This window comes from Dermacentor albipictus, chromosome 7 (genome assembly GCF_038994185.2).
Source record: "Dermacentor albipictus isolate Rhodes 1998 colony chromosome 7, USDA_Dalb.pri_finalv2, whole genome shotgun sequence".
Lineage (NCBI taxonomy): Eukaryota > Metazoa > Arthropoda > Arachnida > Ixodida > Ixodidae > Dermacentor > Dermacentor albipictus.
This window is the reverse complement of record NC_091827.1, coordinates 18,715,102-18,741,196: the sequence shown is the minus strand read 5'-3', so window position 1 is coordinate 18,741,196 and position 26,095 is coordinate 18,715,102. Positions and strand designations below refer to the sequence as shown.

At 45.5% G+C, this 26,095-nt stretch overlaps 1 protein-coding gene and 1 long non-coding RNA gene across 3 annotated transcripts; one reads left to right on the top strand and one right to left on the bottom strand.

Moving 5' to 3' along the window:
• The first annotated feature begins 707 nt into the window (after window positions 1-707).
• On the top strand, window positions 708-21,088 carry LOC135896622 (uncharacterized). The gene is made up of 13 exons (XM_065425098.1): window positions 708-812; window positions 1,789-1,827; window positions 1,994-2,018; window positions 3,679-3,824; window positions 6,538-6,640; window positions 8,081-8,190; window positions 11,484-11,639; window positions 12,236-12,477; window positions 13,517-13,620; window positions 14,427-14,505; window positions 16,194-16,361; window positions 18,078-18,197; window positions 20,836-21,088. Exons 1-13 carry the CDS (start codon window positions 722-724, stop codon window positions 20,965-20,967), a joined length of 1,515 nt encoding a protein of 504 aa, XP_065281170.1. The 5' UTR covers window positions 708-721; the 3' UTR covers window positions 20,968-21,088.
• Window positions 21,089-21,635: 547 nt separating this feature from the next.
• Window positions 21,636-25,779, bottom strand: LOC135896630 (uncharacterized). 2 transcript variants are annotated; one of them, XR_010562761.1, is made up of 3 exons: window positions 25,730-25,779; window positions 24,349-24,453; window positions 21,636-22,262 (listed from the first exon to the last, which is right to left on the bottom strand). It is a non-coding gene; the product is annotated as an uncharacterized lncRNA (long non-coding RNA). The 2 variants fall into 2 exon arrangements; XR_010562762.1 differs by lacking the exon at window positions 25,730-25,779 and adding an exon at window positions 25,590-25,613.
• Between the last annotated feature and the right edge of the window lie 316 nt (window positions 25,780-26,095).

Sequence of the window (26,095 nt, the reverse complement as noted above, 5' to 3'; positions counted from 1 at the left end):
TCCCATGTCCAGTGACCTTAGTAAAACTTTGAATATTCGTTCTCTTTTGCACTCTGATTATCTGTGCCAAAAGGTATGACCGCAAGTCATTTAGTTTTCTTGAAAACGAATTTCAAGAATTGGTTGCGTGTTCCCGACTTATGTTCACGAATGAATGCTTTTATACTGGTCGCCATGTGTTTGAGATGTCGGAGTGTACAGCACCACTTCGCCCAGGAACGACGAAGCTGGCTCCTTTGTTTCTACGGGACGACGGCCGACAATCATTTGAAGACGACAATATCCCAATATGATTTAAAAAAAAACGCCAGTGTTGCCTTTTAACGTTTGGCGCTGTACGGGGTCGAGGCGGTGCAAAGTGCGCCCTACCTTCAGTCCACAATGCTTGTATCCGCTACTTAAACTCCATACTCTATCCCACCCACCATAGAGTTTCTCACTATATCATAATGAGAAACTCTATGCTGTCCGCAATGCGGTGGTGCCACTTTCGATAAAGAAGCTTCGTTGGCCAACGCTCCCCCACAGGCAAACCCGTTCCTTCTCTTACCTGCCGTTTATTGGCCACTAAAGTGTATATAGTAGGCGAGTGTCGTTATATGAAAAAAAATGTCAGAAAACAAAAACAAATGAATGCATTCTTTAATAGATGAAGATGACAGGCAGTGTAGAGTCCCGGACAGTGAAGTGATAAGAAGAGGACGAGGCAGAAGAAGAAAAAATGGCCGACGAAGAGCAGCAGCTCGACCAGGCCGTCGGCAAGCGGAAAAAGAAGATACACTTTGCTGTCGAACCATCCACGAGAGACGCTGGTAATCCTTTGCCTTCTCCCATTCGCCACGAAGGAATGTCGTTTGCGCGGCGCCAGTGTGATATCCGCGGCTCCATGTGTCAACGGCGCTCTGTCAGTCCTGCCCGGTTTGAAGTCCTATAAGATTCGGGGCTTCCACTTTTGTAGAGTCGTGACAGCACAGCAGCGTTACAGTGTCTACTCTGTCAACTCAGCGCCTCTGCCGCTTGCTCGTAGTGACGTCATGATTAGGTAGTACAAGAGACCGAGTTTACCCGACCTAACAGTAAGAAACACTGGCGATATTGTAGTTATGATCGCCATTATCATTACTTTGTCGTTCATGCATTTTGCCTGTGATAACAATCGTCTCGAAGTTTCAGCAGCCTTAATACAAGGTAGATTTTTTTCTAGCCATGAAAAAATACGCACGTCGAGTTGTTAGCAGGGGCTTTTGAAGCGAAATTTTTTTCAGCGCCGGTACACTGTAAAATAATTTACACGCGAAAAAGTGAAAAAAGGTGTAAATGTGTCTATAGCTCACCCCGTTAGGGTGTTATCTATATAACGTACACCCTAAGGGTGTGAGTTATAGGCACATTTACACCCTTTTTCACTTTTAGGGTGTAAATTATTTTACAGTGTATCGTCTATTCCTATAGAAATTGCAGTGCTAGGCAATAATTTTTAATACGATTTATGTTTACCGGTGATATCGCTCGTGTGTCAACGGTCCTTTCTTAATTGTCCTGATAACGACGACAGCAAAGTCTGCACAAATTCTCCATCTTAAGAGGGCTTATTACAGTGTAGCTTATGATTACAAATAACAGAAGTAACTTTTTCTTCGCGTTCTGTAAGGGCGACCGGTGTGACAACGTTCGAAACGTATAACTACGAACAAGCTATGAACATTTTGGATGTGGATAACTTACCGTGCCTCTGCCGCCGTCGTGTGAACATCTACAACTCTCACTGCTGACTACGTTTACTTGCAGAAGCAAGGGTAGCAGACGGCGCTCCAGCGCTTGACGGAGGTATGTACTTTCTCGCGGTGTCTGTGAAGAATACGTTGTGGGTGGAAAGGCTCGCGGATAATCGAAGGATTAGAAGCGAACGCTCTTAACGACGATTTCAATTTTCTTGAACTTCCTCTTGATTATGTTTCGTAATCCGTACACTCTACGCGTCACTTGTTCGCAGACCTCCGGAGCGTCGGTCGCCTCGTGTAAGTTGTTGTGCTCCCAACACGGGATTCCTGTCCACACTGCACTTTGTCACTGGTACATCAAAAATAGTATAAATGGTGCGATTTTACTGTGATATATATATATATATATATATATATATATATATATATATATATATATATATATATATATATATATATATATATATATATATATATATATATATATACCGTGAAAGTGAAATATACCGTGCTAGTGCAACGTACGTCGTGCTCTCTTTTTCTTCATTTTACTACTGGGGCCAGTGGAATTTTCTCAGCCACAAATATATGTATATATGTATGCAGGTTGCTTTTTTTTAGCAGCACCAATTTTGTATAAAGATTGCCTATATGGCAGATAGCACAATTAATTCTAACCCTCAATCTAAATTACTCGGCCAGACAGCCATGACTACGAGAAATGAAAATGTTCAATTGAATAGTTAACGTAATTACACTAATTAACTTTTAAATTAATTACTTTGCGCCACACATTTCAATCTACGAATTATAGCCGCTGAGTTCGCACGGCGTATGCACTTGGAACGAATTATCTGGACAGCACTAGTTCCGGGATATTAGTTTTCAACGTGTCCGACGACAGGCATGGGCGTTCCAGTTACTTTTTTTGTAAACAGCTGTTTCATGCAATGAAGCAGAACCTGACTGAATGCCAAACTGCTCGACTATTTTTTCGTGCGGCACTTAGGCGGAGCGTTTTTGCAGGGGAACGTAGACCAGACAAGAGCGGTCATACTCGGAGCAACGAGGATTATGCTAAACAGCTGTTGCCTCGACTAAGTCTTCTCGTTGAAACGCTGGCGCTAAATAAATAAAGGCGTCTCCTTAACGGCATACAGTGGCCGTCAGACTTAATCCAAAAAAGACTGGCAGTGGCTTCGCCCGGCTATGCCAGGATATACGTATCGAAAGGTAAGGCATAGTATGGTTAGCCTTGGTTAATCTTGATTGCAAGTCCAAGTTAGTCTGGTTGTCTAGCTATGTTGCGGCGTTCAGCCAGTCGTTCGGCGCGCTGTTCGTCTGTTTCCTGGGCGATTCGTTTCCCCTTCATCTTGTTCCGACGTCGATTCCAGGCGTCGTCCTGCTTATCAGAATTGTCGCCGTCCATACTGCCGCCTCAACTGTGGTTGCGGCGCACGCGAGCTCTGTTTTTCAATCCTCCGGCATGTTATCAGGCATGCGACGCAGCTGGCGAAGCGAGCGGAGGCGAGCGCAACGACGAGGAACGCGATGTGACGTCATGTGCCTCCTCGGAGCACGGCGACGGCGAAATCGCAAGTTCGCGGCCAGTAAAGCTTTCGCTTTAAAATTGAGACATATAATGCTGTCTTGGTACCCCTTTTCCTCACGTATAACCTTTTTCCCCATTTTTTCCCCGGTATATAATCGTGCCGTTTCAAAATAAAATTTAGTTGGATGTCAGCGCTTCTGCGTGTCTTGGTAGACAGGAAGGTTGGCAGACAGGAGCGTTTACGTTACCGCCCACGTCGAGTGGGAATGCGGCCACCGTTGGCAGTAATCGAACCCACGACCTGGTGCTCAACAACTTAACGCCACTGCCACCGACTCACTGCAGCGAGTTCATCGTAAAGTGTGTTCAACTCAGCATGTGCGCATACCTCGTATGCCATCCCAGTGTAGTGCCACCCCACCTGAGACACAGACATGAGGAAGGCGGTGCCCTGCAACCCCGGCTCTACGGCAAGTACCGGCTGTCGCTGTGCCTCATCCCGCTCGGCTTCCTCGGCATCATCGGAGTAGCCTATTTGATGGCTATACCAGGTCAGTGTGTAGATGGAACGGGTCTAGTAATTGGCACCAATCCTTAGTTAGTGCACTCCCGCTAACAACACAGTAAAAAAAAAATGTCGCACTCTTAAGGGTGCTAGTTCGTCCCTTGACTAACTGTTTTGCCACATTTTCTGGAAGCGTGTCTCTAAAGTGCCCCCCCCTAAAAAAAGTGTCGCTAAATCTCCGCTAAATTTTCCTGTAAAGTCGCTGATATTGTCGCTAAAGCTTGTGAGTAAAGCTTAGGTAACGGGGGCGTTCTTGGAACACCTTAATGTACACTTTAGCATGGCGTAAATCATTTACCAAAATGTCTCACGTTTGCATAGAGTCTACGTGAGTCAGGAATAAACTGTAAATTTACGAGCAGTGCGTTGTGGGATCTTACTTAACGGTTAGACTTGCATAACGACGAGCGACGACAGCTGAAATTCGCCGTTTACCTCCAGATTGTGATTTTCCAAATGCAGCACACTTCAAAAGAACACAAACAACCAGATTTTCTTAGCACGAAATACATGCGGTCTACATTATTTTACTGAATTTTCTAGTTCTCGGCGCTCCTGAAAGGATAGCAGAATTCTACAAGACGCACAAGGGCGCATGCTAACAACGCGATTGCAGTCACGTGACCTTATGCAGGCCAAATACTGCGATACAGCTCCTTGATTTACCTGAAGACCCTTAGCAAGAGTGGTTTGTCCAAAACCCACGTGATAAGAGAGCAGTGCGTTCAGGCTCGCATGAGCGAGCCCAACCACTCCTATCGTTACGGCTTTCTACATTCAATCTGTCTTATTGTCCACCTGTTGCGTTATAAATCTCGCAATAAAATTTGCGAATGTACACCATTCCAATTTGTATGCAATGAAAGCGTAGAAGCAGGAGCGTTAGGACCCATTCAAATTGCTATCGTAAAAAAAAAAATACAGAAAACATTCATTTTGTGAGCACCCTGTGATCCTTTACCGTTTTGCAACCATTGTTTCAGCATGATCACACAGTCTACGCGTCACACAGCTAATTTGGGTCAATTGCATGCAGCTTTTGAATAAGAACATGCGCCCCTGGAAGGTTATTTTTAAAGCAAATTTTTGAACTTCAGAGTCGCTAAGATGTCGCCAATTTTTCTCTCACGTGGATAGAAAAGTCGCCGGCTGCTAAATTGAAAAAATTTGTTGCTAGACAGACCAGAAATTTGCTAAATCTATCGTTAAAATCGCTAAAATGGAAACACTGATGACTAGCCCCCTTACCCCTGAGGGACGAAATTGAATTGTTGATGGGGACAATTCAAGTTTTGTTTGTTGGCGGCTTTTTTTGGACATGTAAACGCGATGATACGAAACTATGACACGGAAAGTGAATGATATGGACACTTAATAGCTACCATTGTCAAACTCCTGTGTTAGATATAATTTGCCCATATATTATGATTGTACGCGCCCATGGAATTTGGTAGAATTAATACACATTTTTGAACTACTGTTGCTCTAGTCAGAGATATATGCTCAGCTCGATGTTGTCTTCAATATTTTTTTTACGGCCTTAAGAATAAAGATGAGACAAACCAGGAAAAAAAACCATGACAAAATGTTTGCTGTGATGAGGGCGTTTATTGGCTCATTTTGCAGGAAAGAGCCCATAGATACGCCGTCAGATAGTGGAGAGTATTTTCTCTCCATACCAGGTGATTTCTCAGTTGGAAACAGACCTATCAAATTAGCGCAATTTTGTCTCATTACGTGGATTCTTAAAGAGGCAGAAGTTACTTTCGCGGCAAATATCGGTGTAGTGTAATTATAGAATCTAGCTTCACTGCTTGAATGTGCAGTTATTTACTTTAAGGTGTACCTCCCATTTGCGAAATCGAAGCCAAGCAGAGGTGAAGTCGTAGCCATTTGGCAGAGATCCTGCACTTTGCACTAGTTTCGGGAACTGTGTCTGCAAACTCAGTGGCGAAATGCACGGATATGCCAGTTAAAGATAATGAGCCCTTGACTTTTTTTTTTCTCAGCGATCATGAGTGTTAAGCACAACTTTGATGCGGTTCGTGGCGTTGTCTATACGGTGCAAACTTGTTACTTAAAACGTTCATCTCGCAGACGAATAGACTACGTTCACCGGTTTCCCTTTAAGATATTGCTACGTGCTACTGGAAGACGACAATGTTGACTTGTGGATTTTGTGGGACGTACCCATAAGTGGTCACGTACTGTTTACCTGATGACGACGGCGTGCTTCGCTGGATGTTGGCTGGCTTCCATCTTGACCAGTGCTTCCTGCCCTTTTAAGTACACCCTGTATACAGTTTCCCCACTGTGCTTTCAAGTAATAATGCGAATACAGTTAGTTGCGCGGCTGGGATGAGCATCGTTGTCCTTCCTATTCATCAGCTGAATATGGAAATGTACCCCAGAGGAAGAGCGTAGTACAAAACCGAGGGATGTTTGCATCTATAGCATGCGTGACCTGATGTCGCGCTCCAAGTTTCTCGCAGTTTGGTAACCTATGTCAACACCGAAGAAAAGGCAAAGATTCCCGCTTGCGATTTGTTTCCACATTGTTGTTTCCAAACACTAATAGCTGACGAGTGACCATATTCCTTTAGTTTCAAAGAAATCATGTTTACAAATCAAATTTAGCTCAATATAAGCTTTAGCTTTCAGTTCATTTCATAGTGAACATTTTGGTTCCTTTCCGGCAGAGTCGCGCACTCCAAATGGAACGCAGAGCTCGATACCGCTGGCGGCATTCACGAGCGCTGTGCCACCTGCAGTCAGCCCAGGCAGACCTTTCCCGCGTTACAGGTATGTACCTCGCGAACGAGCGAAGCCCACCCTGTTGGTTCAGTGTCAAAGCCCGTGTTCTCGCAAATCGTCTGCTACAAAGCCGACCGCTATTTTCCGTCGTCACGTCACAGCCAAAGCTATACGCTCACTCGCTCGCACGTGCGGATCGTCTGCTCTTGCCTTGCTATGCCGGATCGTCTGCTCTTGTCTTGCTATGCCGAGTTCGACGTTTTGCTGGCGGCTTGCAGGACCAGGTAAAGCAGACATGATGGATGCCCGAAAGCCAGACAACTGGGAGCAGTAAGAAAGGGAAATCATTTTCCCAATCAAGCTTTTTATTTGTTAGGAACGAAATATTGAATTAAAGAAAGTAAATATTCGGTACGGTTTGTTTTACGCTGCGTAGCTTCCAGTTGCTTGCATTCGGGGACTACATGCCAATGCGCAGTAAATAAATGTGTACTTTGGCGCCATAGTTTTCGCTGCGCTGCCACAGAAAGCTGTGGCAGCGCACCTGCGCCGAGTGTACGCATAGGATCGGAAGAAGAGGAGGAGGGGGTGCGGGGGTCAGAAGATGAAGAAGAAGAAGATGAAGCAACAACAACAGCATGGGATCCCAGTGAATGGGATGTGAAATAAAATAGTCATTTAATAATGCACGTAAATGTGCTGTCTTGAAGTGGGCTAAAAATAAGAGAAATAATTTGATAAAATTTAAGATTAACAATGAGATAAACAAGATAATAATTAGATAAAGAATGACGGCAGAAATTAGAAAAGTGCGCTCAAGCTGAATGCGGGTTCACTTCGAGGGTCGAGGGTCGTTTTTATTTTAATGAGATTGGGAACAGTGCAGACGACAGGACAGGATAGAGAGAACACAGCGCATTTGTTCCTTATTCCCCCTTTTTTCCCCTATTGTCTGCGCTCTTCGCCGAGGTTAAGCTTTACAATGCTCCAGAAGTGAGTCATGCACGTTGATTTGCTAAGTGTTGCATGCCTTTGCAGGCACCTTCCTCAGCTTGGGTTCTAAGGGCCGACAGAATGAAGCTCAAGGTTCAATTTTGCATCCAATTATTTTATACGACCTTACTTCGACAACGCACACATGGACAATGGAGTGGCTTGTTTTTCTTAGGATATCTGCGAATAGTCTTGGTCACAGAACCGAAGATTGCGTATGTACGCGCTATAATTGCGACGAGGCGCACGGAGGCTTGGTCACGTGTCGAAAATATAGTACAGTCAGAAGTCAATCAAGCAGCTTCATTTAGATTGATAACTTGTTTGAGAAAACGCTTGACGATACGCAACTGGCATTGTTTGTGTACAGCTCGTTCAATCGCGATGTCTCAGCGAAAAAGTTGAACTCCAGACGTTCTAAAATAGCACTCGTAGCGTACACGTTACAGTTTGTTTTTTTCCAAAGTTTAACGATTTGTTTTTTTTATGTGACAGGTATGTGGCTCGACCAGGCATGTTCGACGCTCCACGTGTGCTCGTCACGACCATGCCACCGGACAACGCCATCACCACGTCGGAAGTCCCCAAGGTGTCCTGGGCTGCACGTGAGGACACTTTAAAATCTGTAGCTGAACTTTTTTTTCCTGAGAAACCAACGCATACAGTAGGCAGACTAACATGGATCAACCGTGCCGCCAAGACAGGGAGGCCAGCGTGCTCCTGACGCCAGCGTCTTGCTTAAGCATTGCGTCCTGGTCGACTATAATTAAGATAGCATGGATCTAACTAGCCTCCCGAGGTCAACAGAAAAAAAAAAAGCAGTTAGTATCTGCTGAAGAGGAGTGCACTGTCATTTCCACTATAGGTGTAGGATGGTTTGGTGGTCGTGGATTATACAGCGGGTCTAACCATATTGAACACTCGTCTGAATAGATCAACCCAACCCCTAGTTTTCGCGTCAGTAGTGTTGTGTACATTCCGAAGAAGGTTTTCAATGTGCTTTTTTTGTGCCAGATTGTTTACTTTAGCACTGTTCCAAAGAAGCACACCAATATTTCCACTTGAATTCGTTCATATGTCCGAGTTTCGCTCAAATGGTGCATTTATTATATACAAAGAAAAATTGTCAAATCTTCATCTACATGTTTGCGGCCACGTGCTGCACTACTGTTCACTCCTGCTGTTATAGTGATTCCACGTGCTGTTATTGTTACTTTCCGAGAAATTCATCTAAGCAGTGAAATTAAACTAAATGGGAGGGGCAGGTCTTAGCATCATACTCCTATCGGCTTCTTTGTATATATTTCCCTCTGAAGCTTGCTTCGATGTGAATTTGTCTTTTGCCGAGGATAAGGATTCAGCACACGAATTGGGGCGTCTACTTCCTGCTGATGGCTAGTGGGCAGCAATTCCCTCGGCTTTATAGATGTATCTATAAAGTAATTATAGTAAATTAGGCATATATACCTCATTTAGTTTTATTTTGTTTACAAGTGCTAACTTGTGTCTGAATAGAGTTCGGATATGCTTTCTTTCTTTGCTATTTAGCGACCTGTTTCTGGTTCCCCGCGCCTCCGTATTCCCTCCTAGTCAGTGTCATACGCCATGTTTATTCCAATTCACGCCCGCAAAGTGGCTGTGTACACAACGTCGTGTCCTCCGCGGGTATTTCTACGTCACAATAAATAGCGTGGGGCAAAAAGCAATGTAGTGAAAAAGATACACCAGAGGAGGTCCGTCATTGGGCTGCTAAAGACCAAGGAGCATTTCTTTACGCTAGTGATGGTCAGCGAAGTGTACGTGTCGGTGCACGATATAAATTATTGCGGCCCTTCGGTAAAACTCTACAGGTTCCGTCCGCACATTCGTGGGGGTACAGTGAATTAACTGGTGCAGATATTTCGGAAACCAGCCGCTAGAGGGGCCTGCTATCGCACGTGCAAGATGACGCACTCTGACTGAAGCACACGACCTCTGGCTTCGAGACCGCACTAAAAAAATAACATGGGTATTTTCTTCTTAAACAGAAAAGTAATTTCTAGTTAGGCTTTGAAATGGCTGAAAGAATCCGTTTAACATAAAATTGAGCGTGGATGTCCTGAAAATCGCGAGTGTGGGTCACACGAACTGTCGCTGACACATTAGTGTGGGTTGGGCACATGTGACTACGAAGATGGCGAACGCCGATTCGAAGTTTCACATTTCCATTAAAAAAAAATGCTTATCGTCGTCGCTTGCACCACTACAAGAATTTTGCCTGCAGCTTGATGAAGCACCCTGTATTTCACAAAAAGAAAAAAAAAGAAAAAAAAGGAGACACCGTTCTGACAAAGATGGTGAAGTCGGCATTCCTGGAGTTCATGCCGACAAAGCCCTCATGGTAACAAGAATTCTTGGTGTCGTTATGCGCTCCGACGGTTTTTTTCACGTTCAAACAGTTGACACTGTAAAAAGTGCAAGATGCTGCAGACTACTTAGATGCCATTCATTCGAGAAGCCGTACTCGCTGCGCTCGATGTGACGCCTTCCTTTGACTAGCGAGCGAATTTGTTCCGATACCTTCCATGCTAAACTTTTAGGTAGTCGAGAATGCAATCCTGATGCCTTTTGTTTCAAAGTTCTTTCGAAAGCTTTGATATTAAGTTTTAAGTAGTCTGGAATTTAGGCTTCACTCTTTTTCATGCTCTGAATGTCCCTAAATTAAAAGACCAGCTCACACATGTGTGTGGGTTCATTTGCGAAATAAAGAAGTGAACATTTCGATTTGTTGCTGCTCGGGAATAATGTCGGGTATCACACAGAGAAATAGTTTCGTGAAATAACTGCTCTTCCTGATCAGCTCATGCGTGGCCAGGGGAGCTAGGGTTAAGCATGTTCTTGACCTGACTGTGACCTGGTCGTTACTGCGTGTGACCGAGCGGCAGAACACTCGCCACGAAAACGATGCCAGTACTGCAAGAATTGTGAACCGCGGTTCGGAAAGATAAAGATTCTTGGCAGAAGCAGGGAAACGAAGGCACGTGAGGTTTTGGAAGCATTCCATATAAAGAAAGGAGAAAAAAAACTGTGTTAGTGATACTTCCGTGACTCTCTTCAAAAGCGAAATGTCCTATCCAGAACGGTTTGGCAGATGATGCATTATGGTCATTGTGCGCATGTCTGTGAATTTCCTTATATTTGCTGATTTTTCGGTGAATAAAGATAGATGAAGTTGGCGCTTGTCCTGTGTCGTTCTCCCACTTGTGATCGTCTTAGTTGGCGCTGTTCCTGTCTAATTCAAGTATGCACCATCTAGCCCAAATGAATGTTGTCCTGAACCTCCTCTACAGCGTGGCTCATAATCAGGAAGTGGTTTTGGCACGTAAAACCCCACATTTTTTAGTCTATCACTTTAGTGTGTCTCTATCTTTTTCGGCAGCTGCTGCTGGAGAAAGGTGTTTCTTTCCAGCATTCTGTAAACTAGCAAACACTGGAGCGCCATTCACTTGATATTTTCATCATGTTTAAGAAAGAGAGCAGGGAATATACAACCACAGTAACGTTATGTAGCCATCAAAGTTCGTACTGCCGCCTGTTCAAGTTTTCAACCGTATTGCGCATTAACATGCCTGTCCGTTAGTGTCACTATGAGCGCTTGACACTGAGAAGTGGCCGGTTTATTTATTTATTTATTTATTTGTTTATTTATTTATTTATTTCACAATAACGGTAAAGGCCCTCTAGGGAGGGTATTACATAGGGTAAAGGTTGCACGGTGAGGCAAAGAACAGTGCGTAAATGTAAATGCAATACAAAAACAAAACTAGGACAAAATTAATTGCAGTGCATCAACGTTCGACGTGGGTTGACTTGCCGATTAGTCGTAACCGGCGTACGTACGCGCGCCCCTCTGCTGCAGACGTTCCCAGGAAGCCCATGTGGTGCTTCTTTGACTCCAAGGATTTCACCTACACGGTGAGCAGCCTGCCGCTGGAACTGTGCTCCGCCATCATCTTTTGCTGCCTCGATCTCTCGCCAGGAGGAGACAGCGTCGCCGTCTTGACGGCTGACGAAGGTTGGTGCTTGTTTTGCGAATTTCGCGTTACGTTTGGCCTCTCCCTTGGAGAGCCTCATAGATAGTCGAAAAGCAGTGCAATGTTAAAAAAAAGAAAAGCAGGAAAAAAATAAGGTTGTTGGGTGTTTAGCAAGCACGCGTACTCGCAAAATTTTTATGTAGGTTATATATCGATCATATTCAAGCGAACCTTTTTTTTTTGCCTGAAGTAAATGGGCTTTCTCACTTACTGATATAGTTATTCTCTGTATCCACTGCTCGCTTACATGTTCTCAGGAACACCGACATTCACACACTCTCTCACAACAGCTCGCTCTCACCCACCCATCTCATCACTCCCTGAATCACTCGCAGTCACTTACCCATTCTTTGGTTTGCTCATTCGCTCTATGAACTCTCTCAATCACTCGTTCTCTCTTACAGCTTCAGTTTACCACTCACTCACTCACTCACTCACTCACTCACTCACTCACTCACTCACTCACTCACTCACTCACTCACTCACTCACTCACTCACTCACTCACTCACTCGCTCGCTCGCTCGCTCGCTCACTCACTCACTCACTCACTCACTCACTCACTTTTGCCGCGTGCAGAGAGGTACCGCGACATCGCCGAGCGCCGCAAGGCGTACCCGTGGGTGCGGCTGTTCGTGGGCGTCGGAGGCCCACGGGCCATGGAGGAGGGTTTCCGCGTCCTCAGCTCGCCGAACGTGACCAACATGACCGTGGTGCGCCTCTGCCGCAGCCTGCACAAGTTCGCCGGGCGCATGGGAGGCGAAGGCGTTCTTTTCCACCCGCCAGCTAGCACCGACGGCGCCTACCACCAGTTCATCGTGGTGAGAAATTTCGCGCACAGCGCTTGCCGTCTATGTCGATGGACCTTTAGATGAGCGGTCCACGAGATAAGCGCTGACAATGCAAGCTTTAGGAGTGCAGACCTCGAAGGACTGATTTGGTCCGCCTTATTTTTTATGCGAAGCATACTAGCCGCACAACCACGCTCTTCCTTGCTGCGCCGCGCGCGGCCGCGTAGTTACCATATGACGTCATAACAGCTGCAAAAGCGGAGGCTCAACTCGTGCGCTCGCTTGCGGCCGCGTAGCTACATAGCCGGGTCTCAGCTCGTGCGCTCGCCTGCATGAGTTGTTTCTTCGTCTAGCTGAACCAAATATAGCCAAGCAACAGCAGTTCACCAGGCTAAACAGTGGTTCAACAACTAAAATAAAGGCTAGTATGCTTCGCATCCTGGGCTTAACCTTAGCTAAGCCACAGCCATTTTTTTCTCGTGGAAATATAGCTACACGCAGAAAACACCGGCCGCAAGCTGGAAATAGCCAATCTCGCCTCAAGCAGGAACTGAACATACGTCCGCCCGCTGAGAAGCTGGTGATATATCGGAACTTCGTACTGCAACACTCGGCTTCCGGCATTTTTGTCACTATGGGTGCATGGCCGGATTCGTTTGAAAGCACTTGTAATTGGCACTTCAATTAGTACGCGTTGCTCAGTTTATAGGTACAGCGCGAATCATTCTGCAAGGTTCTGACAAGTAAAACGCCGTCACCCCTGCAAACAGTCATAGCATTTGACAGTCAGCAGTGACGTCAGTCACAACACATGCAGTGAACATAGTCTGGTCGCACCTGCATCCGTAGCCTTGTCTAATGACACAGATTCAGCGTCACCATTCAGCGACACTTACGTTAACTATATTTATTTCCATTTGAAAAGCAACCACTCTGCAACGCCTACTTTGTATTCTTTGTACGAAGCATATTCATACCTAATGTTTTCAACGGAAATAAGCTTGTACTTTACACATTCGACCTTCCCCCGTGATCTTGCTCACTTTCTCTTCATTCTTCTTTCCTTCAGAACCTTCAAGAATGTCTTGGTGCATTTGACATTGAGGTTAGCGTTGTGATCCCTGAAGACGCCATCGACGACAGGGCATTCGTGAAGTACGAGGCTTACTACAGGTAAACAGGTTTTTTATCACTTGGGCGGACATGCTTCAACTTCAAATCTATCTTCTCAAGTGGATAGTTCTCAAGTCAAAGATCCAGTGGGTATAAGAACCTGAAAGAGAGAAGCCACATGCCAGGTTCGTTAAGGCAGGTCAAAATTATCCGTCTTCAATCGGTCACCCATGTTTAGTCTAAATAGGCACGTCTACAGTGTCAGGGACGTAGGTCGCTGCTCACGCTCTTAACGTGGAAATGCATCTGAGTTGGGCAACTAGACATAGAAATTATAGAAAGGTGGTAGAAATAGATGAACGAAAAAAAAACAGTCAAAAACGCAAAGGACAAGAGGAGAGGTTCATACCACAACGACTGGTTGCAGAAGGGTTGAAATCTGGGCCAGTTGGTACATACTTGAACGAAAAAACTAGTCAAAAACACAAAAGACAAGAGGAGAGGTTCACACCACAACCAGTCGTTGGGGTGTGAACCTCTCCTCTTGTCCTTTGTGTTTTTGACTGTTTTTTTCGTTCAAGTATGTACCAACTGGCCCAGATTTCAACCCTTCTGTAGAAATAGAGTCAGCATAGACTAAACTTTGAAGGCAAGCTTCAAATCATGCTCCCCTGATGAGTATTCGTGTTCACAGTTTACAGGTTTTTTGATCACGTACTACTTTTGATCGAAATGAAAGAATCAAAAGCCGACTTCTTGGTGTGTATTTGGACTATGTGGCTTATTAGCCGCAAGGGCATGCGTATCAAGAGTAGTTAAGTTTCACTTTAGCAATTTACACAGCACTTGCATTTTCTCCTAACCAGGTTGCTCAAGAACGTCGTCGTGTGGGCGCACATTCCAAACATGAGCCACGTGACCTGCTCCTTCGATGGAAGCTTCTTTGTGAGTATTTCGTGCGCTAACTGCCCTCTCGATGCGTTATAGGTTTAGCTACGGAAAATGGAAATCGAAGTTCCCATAAGGTTGTCGTGAGTGTGGCAAAAACATTTTCGAGGGAAATGGATGGATGGATACAACTTTCTTGTACGTCCGGGAAGGTTTAACGCGACCCGGGCTCAGGTCTCCCATGGAGGAACGTCAAGGCCCTGCCTCAACGCCGCCTCACGGGCTTGCTGGACTGCCCACGTCTGGATTCCAAGGTCTGAGCTGCGCAGAGCGGCGGCCCACCTCGACGACAGGGTCTCCGGAGTAACTGCCATCCCTCCTATAACTACATTGCACTCCCACAGCATTTCGAGGGAAAGCGACCAAATATATTCGAGGTATTTGACGGATGGTCGATTCCTCGCTGTTTGCCTCGAAATCGCTGAAACTAACCACAATGCTCCACGCTCGCAGCCAGTATGTACGTGGAAGCGCATGAGGCTGCTTGCAGGCACCGGCTTTATAGTCTGTTCGCTGTATAGAATAAAATGAAGCATCCAAAATCAGCTGTGGGGACGGTGAAGACAGCTCAGTGCATAAATATGTAGATTGGCGCAGGACAGGGGTAATTGGAGATCTCAGGGAGAGGCCTTCGTCCTGCAGTGGACATAATATAGCATGATGATGATGATGATGATGATGATGATGATGATGATGATGTATATACCTTCTGTTCTAATGTCTGTACTCGGTGATAACCTTACAATTCAGTGCAAGTTCCGCTCACAAGGCCGAAATGCCCCGGTTCATTGCGCCCCATGCGCTTCAAGACACACGTTCCCGAGAGACGCTCATATTGAAAAAGTTCGCTTCCGTAGTTACGTCGTGGAATCGAGCGAGTGTAATTGGATGGAGTATATACGCAAGGTATATTTGACTTGGGCAGCGGTGTTCTTGCCACTCCATTTTCAGCTTGTCAGTGACCAGAGATCCAGTTATCCATTTGATTAGCGATTCACCTATACCCAGATCACACAAGCTTTGCCTCTTCTGCCCTATCGGTACATTCACGATAAGGCCGGCTTCACTGCCACGATCGCAGCGCCGCCGAACGCATTTACAGCTGCTCTCGACGCGAACCCAATGGTGTATGAACTGATACAGTGAATGAGTTTTATAATGTACTCGTGCACCCGCACGTGCCAGACTGCGCACAGTAAAGTCACGACATTTTCTCTCTTGAGGGTGCGACTTGTTTCAGCGAGGTTCTAAACGAGTGAGTTAGGTTTCGGTCTTAAGACAAGTGTAAATGGAACCAACTGTAGGAACTCATACAGATCAGAACCACACGAAGCGTATAGCATACAGCCGTATAACGTAGTAAGGTTCGTCGAAATTCTCGACACATACGTTTCACTCCTATTCGTGTAGTCACGCGTATTCGGCAAGGCGCATAAGCACACTGTACACAGACTCTTGCGGAAATGAAGGAGAGCGAACAAAGACGATCCCAAGGAAAGGGCACGAAGAACAAGCGCTCGCTTCATCTGATCCCGGGTGTACTTGAGCTAAGTTGGCATTGTAGTGTGTCTGAGAGCGTAAAGTCAACACTGAGTCCAACTGCCGGTACGTCGCTCCAGAATTCGTTCAAGCAGGCCTCGAGTTACGTCACCGATAACGCCGGTTTTCCTCGCTGCTTGGCGCAGGAGCCGTGGTTCGAGTGGCTAAAGCGCAAGCCTCTGTCCGTTGCCACCAAGAGCCTTCTGTCGCTGAGCCTGGCGCCGCTTCGCTACCCGATGCCGTCCGCCCAGGCAGGCAGGAACTGCTTCCGCAAGGAGTCGGCGATAAATCCTCAGAGGGTTCCTTTCGCCCAGGTGGGCACTCCGGATTTCTGCGCCCAAAGTTCACTGCACTAACCATTGCGTCTGTAATGACGAAATCACGGGAAGAGCGGAGGCAAAGAGACAGTCACACTCGATGACAAGTTAAGAACGCAGATGAAACTCCTGCAGAAACGCTTGCTGAGTCTGCTTTTTATCCCTCCGCGTCTCACAAAATAGTTCCCTTGGGGACGACTTACGCTCAATCCGCACGAACTTCCGCACGCCTTCCACACTCGTGCGAACGTGCAGTAAAACTGCACATGTTCCACACAGGTGCACAAATTTCGGTTTACAAAGAGTCCGCACGAGCAGTGTAAGACCGAAATTTATGCATCTGTGTAAGACATGTGCAGTTGTGCGCATGTCCGCAAGCGTGCGGAAGGCGTGCGGAAGTTCGCGCGAATAAGTTGGGTCCTCACATATGCCAGCGGCACGAAGAGGTGCCCTAGTTGTTAAACACCACTAGCACAGTCATTCTCTTTGCATTGTATTGACGAGAGAATAAAAGCGCTCGTTGGGCGGGTTTCATAAATAGATGCATTGAGCTTGCGCTGCCTTTGAAGTATGCGAGATCTATGTATAATTTAATGTAGCATAACACGTTCCGATAATCTCTATAGACGGCTAAATGGACAGCAGTTTCGTTCCAATTTTGACGAAGCCGGCAAAATAGGCAAATTCGCGGAGATGGTATCGAAGTAAAAAAAAAAAAAATTGACACAGGCTACTTGGCTGTTCGAACAAGTTGGCGACTGTGCAGCATGCTTGAAAACTCGACGGGAAGGGTGACTGTGCACAAGAAAACGTTGTCAAGCTTTGTAGTGCTCCTAATGTAAGCTACGTTTCGTTTTTAGAACGTTCAAATACACCTATACAATGTGTGTTTTAAAGCAAAGCTTTCTTCATGTCACTGCCCAACCACTATCGACTGCGCAGGTGCATCATGACATGATATATTTTTGTATCGGCTTATATAGTGCCTAATTCGGAACGTACATCCTGCATCCTTTCCGCACCCTTTACTCTCCTTAACATCTAATCAGTCCCGGTTTACTGTGGCGTTTGGCGAAAGATTGTGTGCTACGTGTGTCCTTAGTTCACTCACATATGACTTACGGCACATGTGCATAGTAGCACGCAATTCAAGTGTGCGCAAATAGTCAGCACATATTTTTGTTTCGGCAGTAGCAAGATCGAATGGGTTTCACAGATAAATGAAAAGAAAGGTAATCTGAACTGCTGAACAATCAAAAAGAAGCAATTGACGTCATCAGACGTACGTGAAAGAAGTGTAGTAGTCCCTTTCTCTCAGTTTTGAATGGCACTCCTCTTGGAAGACTGAGACAGCTGCGGAAGAGGAAAAGTAAACAAGACATCCCGGAACCAAGGATAAGTCGCATTCTGTAAACAAAGAGGACTGCTCATTGTAGATTTTATGTGTTGTGTTTCAATGCACCGTTGTTCACAAATAAAAAAAACTTTGCTTACGTGAACATAAATCCAGTATATGTTCTACCTAATTTCTCTTTTCTTAGCTTTTCCTTGTCGACACGAGGAGGCGCTAGTTGTAAAGACGTCTTTGAGATGCATTCTAGTACTTGCACTTGAAGTTGTCTTCTGAGCCATCAACGTAGACTGTCTCCTATGCTGGCCCGAAGGGAACACACCCCGTGTGCTCTGCATTCTGGTTCCGTGCGAATGGTTCAGGTGTGCCTCAGGGTTGCGGACATGACGGCGGAGGAACCGCTGCCGAGGACCGCGTGTCACGTGTACCACGACCTACACGACTGCTACGTCACCTTCTCGTCCAAGGCACTGAGCGCCATTGTGAGTAGCACTGCACGTTATTGAAGTACTAAAGCGCCAAGCAGACGACACAAGAAGGGACAAGGACGAGCGCTCGTCCGTGTCCCTTCTTGTGTCGTCTGTTTGGCGCTTTAGTACTTCAATAACGTGCACCAACTATCCAAACCAAAAGTTCTGCTGGAGCACTGCATGTGTAGGTTTTGATCGTGGTAGCCAAGGTGGTGGCTTGCTTTGCCGAACAACCGCGAGATGCAGTTGGTTGCTTGAAAGGAAGGACTTTTCATACACGCGGCTTGAGCGGAAAGCCTCTCGTGGTGTCGCTGCGGGCGCTAGCCTCTAGAAATTTGATTTAAACTCACTGCACTAATTTCTATGTGAAGGCTTTAGATTTTCTATAGAGAGGCTCCCTTAGGCATGCGGCATTGCTTTTTTTTTCTTTTTTGCTAGCGCTTGTAGGCTTCCCTAACACGGCCCACCTGTGGGCCTGTGGATCAGAGTAGAACATATGGAAAATAGGCTTGTTCATGATAAAAAATGACGTACTGCGCGAAGGACAAGGACTGCCAGAGACGACATACACTGCGCAGTGTATGTCGTCTCTCGCTGTGCTTGTCCTTTGCGCTGTACGTCATTTTTTTATCATAAATTACCATCTAGCCCAAGCAACCACCTTATAGTTCACTTGTTAACGGCTTTTGTTCCGTAGGAAATATGTGGGATTTATATGGCGAATGCGACAAGCCTTGACAAGATAAAACCGTCTGTAAAAAAAGGCGTCCAGATGGTATGAATGATTGACGTTTTTACAAGAATAGGATATTACCGTTTCGGCGAAGTCGATTACAGGCAGCAGGCGCGTATGGTTGGCACCGAGCTGAATCTGGCGCCTATAGCCTCAATATGTTGGCGTTCAGGTGACAGCGCAAAAGGATGCGCAGTGACCGCAACTAATTGCCACCTGTTGACGCACGCTGCCAGTGCGCTACCTACTCAAGTGACATGGATATACTGCCATCTTGTATCGTGAACAACTGTTCCATGCGGGAGCCAAAATGCCTGTGACATCGTTTTCCTTGAATTTTTCAGTCATTTAGATTTCACCTTTTTTGTATGAAATTTAAGCTTGCTATTTTATCGCTGTTAAACGTCAACTACATGACATTGATCTAAAAGTTGTTAAATATCATAGTTGTATTTTTAACAAGAGACCTCAGTACAGTCTTTGACTATGGAACCTACTTTTGTACACCAGATGCTGTAATATGACCGAACATTTATTAAAAGAAAGTCGCAGTTTCGCCCGAAAGGCGAAGCATCGATTGCGATAGCAAATTAGTGGACAGCTATACAGAGTATAGATAGCAGTTTCATCGGTCATATAAACTTGTAAACAAAGGCATACAATTCTCGCGCACAACTTTCTGTGGCTATGAAGGAAAAACTACGGGCGCTTGTCTACTGCACATGTGTTACTGTGCCAGGTAGTCCGGCAGCATTTGAAAGGGCTTTTGGCTATTCGGAACAGACGCAGCTTCCACGTACGTGCGATGGTTTCGCGTTTCCGCGGAAGGGAGACGCCGCAAAATAAGTATACATTTGCACTCAGTGATGTGTTCTCTATTATTTAACAGTTGAGAATGAGGTGTTGATGTTTTGTCTTCGCCGACATAAAATAGTGTGGATTAAAACACCGAACTCTTTTCAGAAGCGCTCTCAATTGTGCGCGCTTTGCCTCCGTAGCTTTCTTTTCATGGCCATAGGAAACTAAATTAACAATGGTATAGGAGTATAACTAAATTAACAAGCATGTTGTCATGAGCAGCCGACATGAACACATCTCAGTCGATGACCGCGGGAACTCGCTGTCAGAATGCTGCAGTGAGGAAAGGTGGCAGCGGCAGCGAGCGAATTGATTTTCGTGCAGCAGCTCCCGTCAACGCAAACCACTCTGTACCCGTCACAGATGACTTTCAAGATACAGCGGCCCGACCGGGTGTGCGCGGCCGCCCGGGCCGCCCGCAGTAGAACCCCTCTCCCTACTCCCCCCGAAGCCTTGCGCGCGACGGAAGGCGGCGCGCTTCCTCCCCGCTTTCCTCGCTTGCATGAGCGACATTGAGCCGTAACTGCCGGCTCACCCTCCCACGCTTTAACTCGCACATATATCATACGGTGCGCGGCGACGATTTTATCGCCCGTGGACTTTATACGGAACGTCACGACGACAACGACGACAGAAATGCGCCTGCAGGAGTGTCCATACAATTGCTATCGCAATAATAAATTTGTGATTCTGATAATGGGTTCTGAGCAATTGGACAGGCTGTCGAAGGTACAGATAGGAACGGATGCACTGATTACTGGAGAACATGTAATTGGGTGGGATCTAGTGATGCTTGGAACAGATAACCGATGGCCTATCGTAGTTCTCAGAGCGCGTGTCCAGGAAAGGGAACCGTTGCCACGCGTGGCAAAGAAGTGGTTGAAGCTACGATATTAGAGAAAGTGGAGGCATAGCGTGAGATTGGCTGACGGCAGAACCGGAATATTGAGCTCCCTTAAGGGGGAGGTTAAAATCGGCTGATGACGTATTAAGCGTACCAAGGAAGTATCGAGACAGGGCTGACCAGAGTGCATACGGCTCTCTCGCCTCTCGACGCAGGCAGAAGTGGTGAATCGACACTTCCAGAACGGCCTGGCCGTGGTCGATCTCAACTTTGACGACTACCTCGGCGTCTGCGGCGAGCGCCATCGGCTCTTCAACGCACTGTATAACATCGTCGATGGGTCATGAACTCTCGCGGCTAAAAGTGCGGACTCGACCTGGACGCGGCACGGCCCGGAGGTGTCCCTCACCAAGCTCACAAAGCGGGGTGTCCTGGAAGGCCAAAATAAAATTTTGTCTTCGTCCGGAAGTGCGGTGCTAGCTTGGCTAAAGGAAGTTAATAATAAGTTGGAACTATACACGGCGACCGTGTGAATGTGCAATGTAATATAATGGAGTGTATTGACTTTCTCTACGGCTGTGATAATATAGTGCAGAATAAGCCAGCCACACTAGAAACAAATATAATTTTATAATGGAAGCAAGGAGACTTCCATGCTAATTTTACTGTTTTATTTTCCCCAACAAGAAACCAAAAATATTAACTTCCAACTTTAAGAAACTATAGCATGAAAATTATTATTGACGATTAGAATTCACTTAATATCTCATTTTCAGTAGAAAAAAATCCTATTTAGGTATTTATTCTTTTTAGACCCACTGCCTCCCGATTCATGGCCAATCCCCTATAGTTGGTTGTGCTATAACTGCAGGCACCAAACCAAACCAAACCATATAGCAGCAACATGATTGTGAACTCTTCATTTGAAGCAGGCAGGTCGCTCTGTTCCCTCATTCCAAACATTTAGCGATGACCTGCGTTGTCATGCAGCAGTACTTAAATAGGACTTCGTCAGTCGCAATTTATCAATTTTTTTTAATTAACGCCCGAATTGAACAAGCACAACGCAAACCTGCAATTTGATGTGGATAGCGCGACGACGTCGTGCTGCTGTGGGTCAATGTGGTCACTGATATCGACTTGAGATAACTCGTAGCACGGTACCACTATGTGTGCCTTCTCGTGTAAGTGTCCCCACGCAGCCCTAGGATTCATCCCGAGAAAGAAATCTACACGACCAAAAGGCACTTCCGAGCCGGCGAGGCTGACGCCGACGGGCGTTGGTAAAGTCTTCGAGACCACCGAAGCATTGCCACTGTTGAACATAGGGGGCGTGGCAAGCGCAAAACCTGTCCTCGACCACAGGGGGCGACGCCATCGCGGTTGTGGCGCCACCTATCGGGGGCTCTCGGACGAGATCGAGTGACGTACGCTTGACGACACGGACGGGGTCAGGCAGGTGTCGCTGGTCAGACGAGCTGCTGTCGCACGCATCGCCTGTCGCCGCATCGTGTCTCCTCGCAGCACATGAGTCCGGCGGGGCAGTCGTCCGTGCCGTCGGCGTTGACACGGCAGGCGTCCGGCTGCCTCAGCAGAGAGACGCACACCAGACGATTGGAAAGCAGGCAGCGACGGAACCACGCTGCGCAAACGGGCCGAGAACGCCGCGAGCTTTAGAAGGGGCGTCCCCGAGCAGTTTGCGTTTCGAAATTTCGATTGCGTTAGTGCGCATTTACTTTCCGTAATTTTGTTCACCTGGCTGGTATACCGTTCCCAATGCCTGTGTCCCGTATTGATGCGTCAGCATATTTAGGGTACCTCACGCACTTTCCGGGGCCTATCTATCTACAGTCGAACCAGGATATATCGAATCTGAAGGGGATCGCAAAAAAGTTTGTTATATAGATAATTCAATACATAAAATAAAAATATTATACATTGATTTTTTAGGGAATTTTACAGCTGTTAGTTCTACACAATAATTCGTTATATGTGGGTTCGAGATATCCGGGTTCGAATCTATCTATCTATCTATCTATCTATCTATCTATCTATCTATCTATCTATCTATCTATCTATCTATCTATCTATCTATCTATCTATCTATCTATCTATCTATCTATCTATCTATCTATCTATCTATCTATCTATCTATCTATCTATCTATCTATCTATCTATCTATCTATCTATCTATCCATCTATCCATCTATCCATCTATCCATCTATCTATCTATCTATCTATCTATCTATCTATCTATCTATCTATCTATCTATCTATCTATCTATCTATCCATCTATCCATCTATCCATCTATCCATCTATCCATCTATCCATCTATCCATCTATCCATCTATCCATCTATCTATCTATCTATCTATCTATCTATCTATCTATCTATCTATCTATCTATCTATCTATCTATCTATCTATCTATCTATCTATCTATCTATCTATGTAAGCACTAACTAACCGTTCGCCGGCTACCTGTGTCACTGGGTAGTCAGTGGTCGAGTGGGGGGCTGCCCATCGGGCTGCTGTATTGAGGTGACAGGGTAAGGAACGAACTATCGGATCAACTTGGCTAACTGATTATGTTGCAATGCGTACATACGTGCCACTCTTCAACCGAACTCTTTCACGCGGGTATGGGTCACTAGATTCGGGCAGTGAGTAGGGAATGGGGAGGAAACCGCCGGGCACCCACTGGTTCAAATGAACACAAGCGTATACCCCGCCCTGGCGTTCGGGTTTCTTCAGGGGTGACGCGCTCGGGGAAAGGTGCCTGCGCCCAAAATTCCCGTCGAAGCCTTCGTCAGCCTCAAGCGAGGCTCACGAGGTTTTAGATACATCTTGCATCTTGTTTGTATACCTTCGGCCAATAGTGTGCCCTAACGTTGGATCGCCAATTTTTTAAAATTTTACTGAAATGGACTTGTAGAAAACTGTGGCCCCGAAGTTAGGCGGCGCTAAGGGCCGAACGATCAAAAATAAAAAATAAATAAATAGAATAATAAAAGCTCTACAGGACCACAAAGGAGCGCAAGCAGGGTTCGGACATTAAGCTAAGTATCGCCAAGCCAAACCGCTTGGCGATGCTATTTCTAAAGCTGTGCATCAGATAGAAATTTAGCATGGCCTCGATTACTATGCCATTACCTTTTAAATCGGCTGTGAGACTGTAGAACGTAAAACTAAGCCGAGCACGATTATAAAGACGACAATAGGCAGTGTAGTTACTCTTTTAGTACGAGAGTCGCTAAATGCTCCAAAGTTGGGGGCAGGGGTGTGCGAAAGTTTGAAATTTTCGAGTTACGAATCGAATAATGCCTTGTTAGATTCTGTCTTCGAATCGTATGGTCACTCCTCGTAAATACGAATATTTTTCTAATAGACCTAGAATACTGCGAATCACCAGCTGTGCGATAAATTCCATCTCGGTGGACATAAGAAACGACAAGTTACGCGGCGGAGCATGCTGTGTGTCAGTCATGCCCTTACAATTCGCACTCACCAATGGGTGCAATGAAATCGTAGTTCTGGCATGTAAAACTCCAGAAGTTAGCTAAATTTAATTGGTAATTATCACAGCGCAAACAGCGAAGACTGAGGGTAGACACGAAGTGACAGTACCAAACAAAAGGACCGTGCAGTTGGAATCGATACCAACAAGCCCAAGTTGCAGTTATCCGAAATTTAAATATGAGGAAAGTAAAAAATCGTCGCTCACGTTTCATCGCTCGCGCGGTTGTCGGAGCCACCAGCAATGTCAGAACCAACAGAGGAACGGCGAGTCGAAGCATTCCCAAGCTTAGCCGAGTGGTCATCACAGGTGCTTCAGTAACGATCGGGGAGAAAAAAAAGTCATTCATTCATTCATTCATTCATTCATTCATTCATTCATTCATTCATTCATTCATTCATTCATTCATTCATTCATTCATTCATTCATTAAGTGCTGAACATATACTTCTTCGTCCGCAGCCATATTAAATGCTGCAACCCGTCATGGGGTACCACCTATCCAGCATGCCTAATGCCACTACAATCCATGCAGAACCAAGCCTTTGGATTACTATCATTCCATACACACCTTATAACGTTTCGCACCAACTCCAAGGCTTCGGCGTACTCAGTATACAGAAATTGGTCCAGTTTAAGCTAGAAATTTTCTCATTCTCGTCTAGAGATTAGTTTATTATGCCCAATATTTTATGGAATGATAGTCTGGTATGGGCTAAATGTAACCATATTTGACTCTAGTGGAAATATTTTGTTTGCCTACGATACACTCCAAGTATGGTAGGCACACCGCCTACTATTGTGCACTAGCATTATGGAATAACCTCGCTTCTTATATTAAGCATTTTCCCACATTAGTCATCTCCAAGGAGGAGTTGCTATAATTTTTTTCATCGATACCTAACGCTTCAAATCCGATGAGGTACTTTTTTGTGTTGTAGAGATTCTTTTGACTTAACTATGTTTTGGGGGGAATTATTTGAGTGCATTTTCTGTGCACTGCCGTTGTACTCCAAATTAATTGTTTATATATCTCCTTCCGTAAACATATAGACATATATTTTTCTACCTAGTAAATAAAAAAGACATTCATTCATTCATTCGAGTGCAGCGTCCCAAAGCAACAAAAGGATGGTGAGAACAGCAGTAATGTGGTCTTCCATGGGCTAATTTCGACAAGAATGAAGGAGTTGCTGCCGTATGCCCGCTTAGCTGCTGTTTTCTAAATAACTCCATTTCAAGCACGCACGGTTAGAGGATTTTTCAAGAATCGTTTCATCAACGAGAGACGAAGAAGACGCGATTATCTGCTAATTTAAGGAGTGTCCGAAGGACATCAGTGGTAAATGTATTAGTGAGCTCTGAATGGCAACTTAGAGCTAGCGTAACATGACAAGTGTTCGATATCAGGAAGATAGTCGTGGACTAGAAAACGGGTATTCCGTTTACCTACAACGAGCAGAGGGGAACGAAAACATAGGCCAACGCTTACGGATTGGGATTTACCAAGTTTCCAAGAAATAAATTTCTAATATTGCTATCTTCTAATGCAAATAAATGCGGAGAGGACACAGCGCAGTCTGGCTTACCCAAGCCAGCTTCTTCTTCTTCCTCCTCCTCCTCGTGCAGTTCGAGTTTCTGTGATAAGTTCCATTTATATTATATAAAATCAAGCTACAAGTTTACCTTGACTTACGTTTCCAAACCAGCTTAATTAGCTGCAACAAACAATAAAAAAACGAACAAAAGTATGCGATGGGAGAACTTTAAGAAAGTAAGAAAAGTGAGAAAGCTCAGACGCTTATTAATCTGATTCCTCTGGGTTCAAATTTCGTAACGTTTCATTTCGTACCCATTGCGGCGGTCGCAGTTCGATGCGCGCGAAATGCAAAAACACTCGCTCGTGTGGCGTGCATTGGGTGCACGTTGAATGATCCCCGGGCTGGGAAAATTAA

Excerpts from the sequence above, each read along its gene's own strand:
- LOC135896622 (XM_065425098.1), top strand. The coding sequence starts at position 722 with ATGGCCGACGAAGAGCAGCAGCTCGACCAGGCCGTCGGCAAGCGGAAA. Across the intron at positions 11,640-12,235 it reads CGTCTTGACGGCTGACGAAG|AGAGGTACCGCGACATCGCC; the intron begins GTTGGTGCTTGT and ends TGCCGCGTGCAG. Across the intron at positions 13,621-14,426 it reads AAGTACGAGGCTTACTACAG|GTTGCTCAAGAACGTCGTCG; the intron begins GTAAACAGGTTT and ends TCTCCTAACCAG.